This window comes from Aethalodelphis obliquidens, unplaced genomic scaffold (genome assembly GCF_003676395.1).
Source record: "Aethalodelphis obliquidens isolate GAN/ISIS:26980383/991018 unplaced genomic scaffold, ASM367639v1 scaffold70, whole genome shotgun sequence".
Taxonomy (NCBI): Eukaryota; Metazoa; Chordata; class Mammalia; order Artiodactyla; family Delphinidae; genus Aethalodelphis; species Aethalodelphis obliquidens.
Window position 1 is genome coordinate 2270644 of NW_020838014.1, and position 10546 is coordinate 2281189.

At 40.3% G+C, this 10546-nt stretch overlaps 1 protein-coding gene across 1 annotated transcript; it reads right to left on the reverse strand.

Moving 5' to 3' along the window:
- Window positions 1-942: 942 nt before the first annotated feature.
- BCL2L15 (BCL2 like 15) lies at window positions 943-10130 on the reverse strand. Its single transcript, XM_027090922.1, has 4 exons — window positions 8229-10130; window positions 7787-7908; window positions 3416-3640; window positions 943-2776 (listed from the first exon to the last, which is right to left on the reverse strand). The coding sequence occupies exons 1-4, from the start codon at window positions 8353-8355 to the stop codon at window positions 2759-2761; spliced, it is 492 nt and encodes a 163-aa protein (XP_026946723.1). The 5' UTR covers window positions 8356-10130; the 3' UTR covers window positions 943-2758.
- Window positions 10131-10546: the final 416 nt, after the last annotated feature.

The following is a 10546-nucleotide window of genomic DNA, read 5'->3' on the forward strand; positions in this document are numbered from 1 at the left end:
TTGACAAAGTGTACTGTATCTTTTGTCCCTCACAATAACCCTATTATGGAAACATAGGCACAAAGAAATTGGATTACTTGCCCAATGTCACATGATTTGTCTATGGTGAAACTAAGTTGTTAAAATCAGACAACCTAAATGCCTTCTTGATCTCTGGGCTACAGTGTCTTCTTCTTGCAGCCCAAATCACTTCAGCATTCCTAGGATAAAGGGTGGCCTAACAACAAACACAACACCCAGGCCAGAGCTGCTTTACCCATTTGCCTGGTATACTCCCCAGGGGCACCATATCCTCTATCTCAAGATACTACAGTATAGGGGAGTTCCCTGGTGGTCCAGTGGTTAGACTCTGTGCTTTCACTGCTGTGGCCTGGGTTCAATCCCTGACTGGGGAACTAAGATCCCGCAAGCTGTGTGGCATGGCCAGAAAAAAAAAATACTACAATTTATTTTTTTCCAGTTTTATTGAGCTATAACATTGTGTAAGTTTAAAGTATACAGTGTAATGATTTGATATACATATATAGTAAAATGATCACCATAACAAAGTTAACATATCCATCACCTCACATAGTTACAATTTGTGTGTACGGTGAGAACTTTAAAAATCTACTCTCTAAGCGACTTCTAAATATACATTACAGTATTGTTAACTATAGTCACCATGCTGTACGTTACATCCCCAGAACTTTTCATCTCATAGGAAGTTTGTATCCTTTGACGACCTTCACCTGTTTCCTCTACCCCACCCCCCCCCCCCCCCCTGCCCCTGGCAACCACCGATCTGCTCCTTATTTCTATACCATTCAATTTAGATTACACTTGCTGAGAATTAGTTCAAATGCATAGAGAGAAGAATTTTATTTCAGGAACAGAACAGCATTAGTCAAAGTGAAAATAATGATTTCACTTAAGAGGTCAAATACCACAAAACTCACCATGCTGAGTTTACAGTAATGTAAGGGACAAAGGAATACATCAAGTGTCTTAAATTGGTAGCAAAAACAGATAATTTCTACTAAAGAGAAACATGAAATCTCATTTCTGGATTACTAACCTAATTGTGATTTATCGAAGAATAGAGGAAATAGCATAACTTGAAAAAGTCAGAATACATTAACAGCACTACAGCTTTATTTCTGTGTATCTAGGGGAGCCAGATGGCTGGCTGGGTGAAGGGAGGGGATGTGGTTAACTTTGTTAAACTTTAGCCAAAGCCATTAACGCCTCTCTTAGAAAAATAGGTATAGTAATGCTTTAGTAGTGATTTTCTTCTTGATGTTCAGGTAAATCGTCTGGTTTGGGGACTTAGAGATGAAGAAGTCTCTATTTGATGACTGCTTACTAATCTATGAGATTATTAAGAACTGCTATGAGATACACAGACCGTAGAAACCATATGTTTTACCTCCAATCACTTGTGGCAGGGCCAGGGAAATGTATACCTTCTATCGAATTCTCAGGAGTCACAGAGCTCCTTTTGCCAAAGGTTCTAAAGAAAGTGTGGACTATGCAAAAACTAACAAACACTCAGACTAAATTCTGAAAAAGGAGTTACCCTATCTACAGCTCTGTTTGGAATTATCATGATTGCAACAGAGTTTAAATTACACAAGGAGAAATGTTCATTTAGCTCTAGAGCAGGGGTCTGCAAACTTGAAGGGCCAGATGGTAAATATTTTAAGCTTTACAGGACAGGCTATATGGTGTCTGCTATAACTACTCAACTCTGCTGCTGCGATGCTAAAACAGCCATAAATAATATGTAAACAAGTGAGTGTAGCTGCATTCCAATAAAACTTTCTTTACAAAAAAAAATTTTAAAAGCGGTGGGCTGATTGGGCCTGTGGGCTCTAATTTCCCAACCCTTGCTCTAAAGTGACAGTTCTCAAAATTTATGTGTATATTAGAATCACCAGTGGATCTGATTAAAAAGTTAGGAACCTGAGCCCCAGCCCTCCCCTACAGAATCAGAATCTCTAGCGGATGGGGCCTGGAAATCAGCAACATATAAGGTCACATGCAAGTGGTATGTAAACTGTACTTTGAAAAACACTGTGGTATGTAGCTAGCCTCATCTAAGCTGGGATGGCCCTACTGTCCCAGAAGTGGGCCAGCACTTCCTGCATCCTGTGGCAATAAAAATGCAGCAACTGTTTTATTGCTCTTTGGCCTTCCTAGTAGAAGAGCAGATGAACAAAGTGCTATTTTTTTTGCTTCCAGCCTTGAAAATACATAAAATAAGTTGGCTCAGGTGAAATTAATATGAGATTTAGGTTATGAATTTAAAAGAAAATCCTCAACTTAAAATAACAAGGTTTTCTAACCAAAGATCTCCCTGAAACCCTTTAGACTGCAAAATTAGTAGACAAGATCCTTACCAGAGGACAGGACTAAATCTGAAGGAATGGTTTACTGTGTGTTCCCTTTTCCCCACAGTATCTCCAGCAAATGCCTGCCCTGTTGCCTGGAATTCCACTACTGATGAGTCACTACTTTAAGTCTGGAGGTCTTTGCTTCAACAAAACCTCATTAAAACTCATGTAAAAACAGAAAGTATAAAATCTCTACAGACCTCTGGGAGCTGCTCCTAACTTTAACAATCAGTAGAAAACAGGTTATTCAGCTAAGTTCAGTTCTGTCCAAGAGAAAGAAGGTTTTGATTTGGTTGTTTCTGTTTTAATTGCCAGAGATCTATCACCCGATCAGTCAAAGAAGATCAAAGTTTTTCAGGCTGGAAAACAGCTCCACCTCTTCTTCAGCTCTCCAGATTTTCCTAGGAAGGACAATGAATATCCTACAGTCAAAGGAATGGTCTTCAGGAACTCCCTAAAGAAGCCAGAATGACCCACAGATAACTCCAGGGAAGAGAGCTCTTACTAAGGCTTCTGCTGATCTTGGAAATGAAGGGGAGTGCTCTAAGAGAGCAGATGTTCTAATGATTACTAAGACATGGACTTAGAATGCCTCCTACTGTTACCACTACAGCAGATGTCACTAACTGTTTTTTTGTTAGATAATAGTAAGATGATTCTGAACTTCCTCAACACACACCCAAAAGATGTTAGGGAAAAAAGACCCAGAAATTTACCAGTAGAGCAAAGTCACACTGAGATTAGAACTCCACCACTAATATACTTCATAGATGATTATGTACAGGAAGTGGAAATTAGCTTGACAAAGTAAGCAGTCAACATTTTAGGCAGCCTGGCTCTGGGGTCCAAGACCCACTGGCTGAGCTTCTGACTCCTCCCCTTTTCCATGGCAAAAAAATCCCGGTATTTTCAGCAAAGTTGGAAGGCCAGTTTCCCTGCATGGTTTCCAACTGATGGAAAGAACCACGAATTGGAGTCCCAGAGATTAGTACAAAAACAATGCAAATGTCTAGCAAAGCCAGGGGCCCCAAAATACTTACCCAACCTCCCTGGCCCTGGATATACTCTCGGATGGCAGTGTTCCCAATGATCATATTTGTCATGGGCGTAGCCACCTGTCTTGCCATCTCAGGAGTCATACGGACCACACATTCAAGAAGTTTCACTGACACTGCCAGAAAGGCTCTCTCATAAGCCAAGCTGGAATCCTGGGCACACCAGGCCTTGCTGAGAGAATTAACTGTGTCCTGAAGTATAGCTCCTGCCTGGGGTAAGATACGAGATCTATCAGTGGAGTATCACTGAAAAAGTACAGTAGGCTGCAGGTGTAGGAATCCAATAAAACAAGTGTTTCTCAAAGAGTGGCAAGTGCACATTGGTTGTATCTAAGGTAATCTTAAGAAGTAGATGGATATAATTCAAAAAGTGTCATGTACCACAATGTTCATTGCAGCTCTATTTACAATAGCCAGGACATGGAAGCAACCTAAGCGTCCATCCACAGATGAAAGGATAAAGATGTGGCACATATATACAATGGAATATTACTCAGCCATAAAAAGAAACGAAATTGAGTTATTTGTAGTGAGGTGGACGGACCTAGAGTCTGTCATACAGAGTAAAGTAAGTCAGAAAGAGAAAAACAAATACCATATGGTAACACATATATATGGAATCTAAAGAGAAAAAAATGGTCATGAAGAACCTAGGGGCAGGACAGGAATAAAGACACAGACCTACTAGAGAATGGACTTGAGGACATGGGGAGGGGGAAGGGTAAGCTGGGACAAAGTGAGAGAGTGGCATGGACATATATACACTACCAAATGTAAAACTGATAGCTAGTGGGAAGCAGCCTCATAGCACAGGGAGATCAGCTCGGTGCTTTGTGACCACCTAGAGGGGTGGGAGCGAGACGCAAGAGGGAGGAGATATGGGGATGTATGTATATGTATAGCTGATTCACTTTGTTATAAAGCAGAAACTAACACACCATTGTAAAGCAATTATACTCCAATGAAGATGTTAAAAAAAAAAGAACAGAAGAAAAAAAGAAGTAGATGGATAAACTTTTCTTACTTTTGTATTTTTAATTGATTGTAATGGGTATTAGAAAAAACCTAAGCAGCCAATCAAACCCATGATTTGCTCAGGATGAACAAAATGATTAAAGGAAAAACAAAATGATTTGAAAGAAAAATACCAAGTACATCATAGCAGAGTTGGTCAAATTCTAAAGGTATGGCTTGAATGACTGAAGTCTGGGAAACTCTAAAGTAAAAAATAGATTAGCTTTTCCTCTTTCTCTTTCCTTCCCCAAAAGTTCGATCCAAGAGTCATTAGATGGGGCTGAGTAAGGTCTATTGTGGTGTAGTGTAGGGGACCCATGGTGGTCAAAGCAGGGTGTCAGAACCTAAACAAGCCGAGAAGGGCATCCACGGTGAGAGTACCTAGATCCTGGTTTCCAAATAGCATTCTCCATTAAAAGAAACTAGAGCTCCCTGGCGAATGGCTAATTTCAGGCTGGGGCTTGGAAAATACAAGATCTTCTGTCAGAAATTAAAGAAGTGCTCAGAGAATGATAGGGACATGCCAAAAAGACACAGTCCAGGTTGAAAGGTGGAAGCTAGGGCAATTTGAGCATACAGATAAATAATAATAGTAACAGATTACAACCCACTGAATAAAGTAGGAATTCATGGGTCCACGTTGGTATAAAAAATAAATAAATGAATAGATTAAAATTTTAGTGAGAAATGGGGCATTTACATGGTTTCAAAGGACTTCCCTACAAGACACTTACTAATTAAAGGTGAAAAGATTAACTTGACAGTGAAGAAGCCTTGCAGACACTATTTTAAGTGATTAAAGTTAACACCAGTACTGGGACAAATTGAAATCTGCACCACTTGATAGGATGCAGTGAAATGAACACAGCAACACTTCTGTGCAATTCCTACCAAAGGTACATATCCTGTATCGATTCAAGAGGAAATATCAAACAAACCCAAGTTAAGGGACATTCTTCAAAATAATTGGCCCATAATCGTCAAGGGTCAAGGTCATGAAAATCAAGGAAAGACTGAGGAACTATTCCAAATTGAAGGAGATGAAAGAGACATGACAACTAAGTGCAATATCTGATTCTGACCTAGATCCTTCTGCTATGCAGGTGACCCTTGAACAACTCAGAGGTTAGGGGAAACAATCCCCTGCATAGTTGAAAACCTACATATAACTTTATGGTTGGCCCTCCGTATCGCGGTTCCACATCTGCAGATTCAACCAAGTGCAGATCGTGTAGTACTGTGCTATTTATTGAAAAAAAATGCATATAAGTGGACCCATGCAGTTCAAACCTGTGTTGTTCAAGGGCCAGCTGTAAGTGAAAGTCTGAGAAAATCTGAGTGGGATCTGAGGATGAGATGATAATGTATCAATGCTAAATTCCTGGTTTTGATGGTTAGACTGTGGTTATATAAGAGAATGTCCTTGTTTGAAGGGGGTGATGGAACAACATGTTGGCTACTTACTCTCAAACGATTCAACTTTTCTGTGAGTTTGAAGCTGTTGCCAAAATAATTTGTTTGTTTGTTTGGGGTTTTTTTTTTTTTTTTGTGGTACGCGGGCCTCTCACTGTTGTGGCCTCTCCCGTTGCAGAGCACAGGCTCCGGACACACAGGCCCGGTGGCCACGGCTCATGGGCCCAGCCGCTCCGCGGCATGTGGGACCTTCCCAGACCGGGGCACGAACCCGTGTCCCCTGCATCGGCAGGCAGACTCTCAACCACTGTGCCACCAGGGAAGCCCCAAAATAATTTTTTTTAATTAAAAAGTAAAAGTAGATCCAGCTACCAGCTACCTAGGAAAGCTTCAGTGCAAGCAATTAGGTGTGATAAGTCCAGTTCTGCCTGAGCTGCATTCAGTAGGAAGATAAAGCATAAGGGTGTGGTTCAGCACAGAGATATAGAGAATAGATTGGTGGTGACCAGGAGATAGGGCGAGGTCAAAATGGGTAAAGGGGGGACTTCCCTGGTGGCACAGTGATTAAGAATCCACCTGCCAACGCAGGGGACATGGGTTCGAGCCCTGGTCCAGGAAGGTCCCACATGCCACGGAGCAACAAAGCCTGTGGGCCACAACTACTGAAGCCCGCACGCCTAGAGCCCGTGCTCCACAACAAAGAGAAGCCACTGCAATGAGAAGCCTGCGCACCACCACGAAGGGTAGCCCCCACTCACCACAACTAGAGAAAGCCCACGTACAGCAACGAAGAACCCAACGCAACCAAAAATAAAATATTAATTAATTAATTTAGAAAACCAAAAAGAACCAAAATGGGTAAAGGGGGTCAATTTTATGGTGACAGAGAGAAACTAGACTTTTGGTGGCAAGCATGCTGTGGTGTATACAAAAGTGGAATTATAATGTTGTACACATGAAACTTATGTAAAGTTATAAAGCAATGCTACCTCAATTTAAAAAAAAATTGTGATTCTGGAATCAGTCTGGGTTCAAGTCCTAACTTCAACACTTACTAAATAATCTAATTACTTATTTCCCTATTCTTCAGTTTCCTTATCAGCTTAAATGGATACTAAGTCAGAAAATACTTTTTGAGGGCCTATTGTATATCATGTTCTGTTCTAGGTTGTGTGAATATAGCAGTGGACAAAATGGGTTAAATGTTTGCTCTCACAGTGTTACACACAGATGAGAGAGGTTGCACTGTGGATAACAGTTTCTATAATGTCTCATAGAGTGGTGTAAGGATTAAATGAGATAATAAATGTAAAGCATTTAGAATACTGTCTGGCACATGGTAAGTGATGAGTTAATATTAGCTGTCATTATTGATATTAATCAGCAACCTCTTCTAGAACACTGCCTATGGTATTTATATCCCATACAAAGTCCAGGAATCAGGACACTGATGAAAAGCCAGATACGCCCTAGTGGCTGCTGTACTTATCCTTCGTTGCGTCGGATTTGTCAAATGCCTATCCTTCCTGTATATAATTTTATTGCTGGACCTTGAGGAAAAAAAGATGTCCACTACCAGCAAAATAAATACTAAAACAGGTGCATAAAAGAATAAAATGCTTTACCAAGAATAAAATGCTATATATATGCTCTATGCCATTAAGCACAGCTCTGATGAAAAACAAATAGAAACAATCTGAAGGCTGATCAGCCTATGCCAAAAGCTCTCCACCTCAATACCACCTAGGCTTTGATTAACTGCTAAAGAATCGGCAGTTGAAGAATTCCTGCTGTATCTCCTTGGATGCATTAAGCCCCCAAATCTTTCACAGAACATTTCTAGTCACAGTCATATAGGAGTAGTAAGAGAAGGATATCTGAAATAGAAAAAAAGCAGCAAACAATAGAAGGAAGTAGCAGAAACTTGACCTGTCCCTGAATGGTTTCTGCGATGATGTTTTTGGCAGAAGCTTCCAATTCTCCATTGAACTTGTCACCCAACATCCGAAGGCGACCAGCAATGATGGCCACATCAAAAGAGCAGACCTCTCCTAAAACAGAGGGAACACAGGCACATTCGTCACAATGCTTGAAGGGATGGCAAGTCCCAGGAATCTGGGCGTTGAAAAAAGTTCTCTAGACTTTTTAAACAATTTGGGCATCATTCTCTCCCAAGAAAATCTTCAATATTCTGTCAACACCAATAGAAGACAGAAAATCTCCCTTCACTGAGAATCTCTTTCCCTTCTATAAAGACTTCAGATATTGCTGAAAGCTTAGAGCTTACCTTTTGAAACTTAAGAAGAAATAAGTAAGAATATTCAGATTCTCCTGTTGACCTGCAATTACCACCTCAGGCCAGGAGCCTTACCTGAATCTACTTCGTCTGCACAACGTAGGGTCCGGTTAGCAACCTGACAAGTGGGACCTAAGAAGTCTGTGAGTAGAGAGTCTATAATGCATTCCGTTTGCTCCTCAAAGGTTTGGGGGCTCTTCATTTTAGGTGTTTATGGCCAAGTTTTGCTTTTCTACAAAACAAAGCAGTTTTCAGCTCAGAAGGAAGTCAGAAACACTGGTAAACCAGATGTGTCTCTCTTGTAAAGTTTCTTAATGGGACGTGGAGTCCTGGAGCCTTTCCCACCACCTGTCTACAAAACAGCTGCTCAGAAAGATGGGACTTCTCTGAAGAGCTCACCCACACACAGCTAGGGAGGTTTGTTGAAGACTTTCAGTTCCTTATCTCAGAGCCACACCCAAGCCAGTACCTAGGGTTAATGAATAACTTTAATAGTTAGATAGCCAATCTAGAACTGAAAGAGTCAAGGAAGAGCTCTTGGGCAACACTGAGAAACTTCCTGCTGGGTTCTGGGTATGGTGTAATTTAAAGAAAGAAATTTTGAAGTTCTATTACACAAGCATTCAACTCCTGACTATGGCATTCGTTTGCCACTATCACACACCGATTACTTACTGAGTACCAGTGTGTAAGAAACTACACATACTTGGCACTATAAATAACCCAGAAAAACGACACAGATACAGTTCCCATCCTCATGGGGTCATACTTCAGCATGAATGACAGATATTAAATGACTAATCATATAATTTCTTGTGCTTATTAAGATATAGTGTGTTACTACAGTGTATAATAAGGAAACAAACCTGGGGGTAAGGAAGGCTTCCTTGAGTAGTAACATCTGAGATGAGCTCTGAAGGACAAGCAGGGATTCATTAGGCAAAGAGTAGGAATAAGACCATTCCAGATGGAGGGTATAAGATATATAAAAGCTGAAAAGATGAATAAAAATTTGGGCATTTGAGGAATTGTAAATGGGGACAACACAAAGTATTTCACAGGGAAATAACAAGGATTAAATAAGATAATGTTATGTGGAATGACCCAAGAGTATCTGACACACAGCAAGTGTTAAATATCTTCCTTTTAGCCCAAGGTCTAACGACCAGGATTAAAAGGGATCTGGGATATCTCTAATAGAATTAATTGGGATTTTCCTAATAGGGTTGGACTCCATTGTCGTTTTACAGGTTCTCAGGATTGGACACTTCATAGTGGCTGCCTTCTTAATGTAACTACACCTAGATTCTGGGTTTGTATCTCAGAAGCAGCACTCAAACCTATCAGCCCTTCCAGAACTAGTGAACTAGTAAGAGATTCAAGCATAAACAGTAAGTTAGTTGTTCAAAGTGGAATTTCTAGCTTGCAAGATAATCAGAGCCAATCTTCTGCTTTCTATTCCATTCTAAAAAAAAAAAATCATAAATTCCTTTCAGACTAGGAACAGGAATTATGTAGCTGAAGGGCCATTTTTATTTGTCATTATCAGTCATTAGGGCTGAAACTTCAGTTTCTACTAAACAGCCTTCAGACCTCTAATGTCAGAGATAATTCTAGGTCAACCTCCTTTCACACTAGAGTGAGCCACTGACAACTTAAGGATTCCAACAAGTACATTTATGACATACTCCCAAAATAATATACAAAAAAACAAAAACAAAAAATTATAAGATACTATCCAACTGGTGTTAAATAGCTTGCCCAAGGTAAGTGGCATCAGTAAGTGGCAGAATAGAAATTTAAAACCAAGTGTGTCTTACCATTAACAATAAACCTTTTCCCACAATAATAAACCACCTTCCTCATTTCACTACTGATATGCTTATGGGCAAATGCCATCTTGGGAATCTAATCTTTGCATAATCTTATCTATCCTTTGCATTATCTGTACAATCAATGTTGTAAGGCTACAGAAACAGAGTATACCCTTTATGAGCAATGTGGGGTAAAATTTCCTCCTTTGTTTATTTCTCTCTGGGCCTTCAATGTAGCACCCTCCCAACTACCCCTTCCCCTCCCTACCAGCCCACATACCCTTCACTCTTACAGTTCAAATATTGTACTCTTAATTATTACTGAAAAATGAGGCCAGAATTTTTTCACTATCACTTGCTTCTCTTGCTGTTCTGGCGATAACAACTAATATCCCTTTCCCAAAGCCTCATCTCATTATATCATTGGCTCAAAATCCAGGATCTTGTCATCTGCACCAGGTCCGCATGTGAATGAGTATCCTGGGGTACAGCTCCTCTCAACATGAAGACCTATAACTAAGAAAAAAAGTTGTCTCCCCTCCCCCAAACACCCAATATATGAGAAAGGGACAAAATAAT

Bases quoted from the DNA above. Each gene is read 5' to 3' on its own strand.
- BCL2L15 (XM_027090922.1), bottom strand. From the start codon at position 8,355: ATGAAGAGCCCCCAAACCTTTGAGGAGCAAACGGAATGCATTATAGAC. The intron at 7,909-8,228 runs GTAAGGCTCCTG...CCTCTGTTTTAG, and splicing joins TGCAGACGAAGTAGATTCAG to GAGAGGTCTGCTCTTTTGAT. The intron at 3,641-7,786 runs GTCAAGTTTCTG...ATCTTACCCCAG, and splicing joins CAGAAACCATTCAGGGACAG to GCAGGAGCTATACTTCAGGA.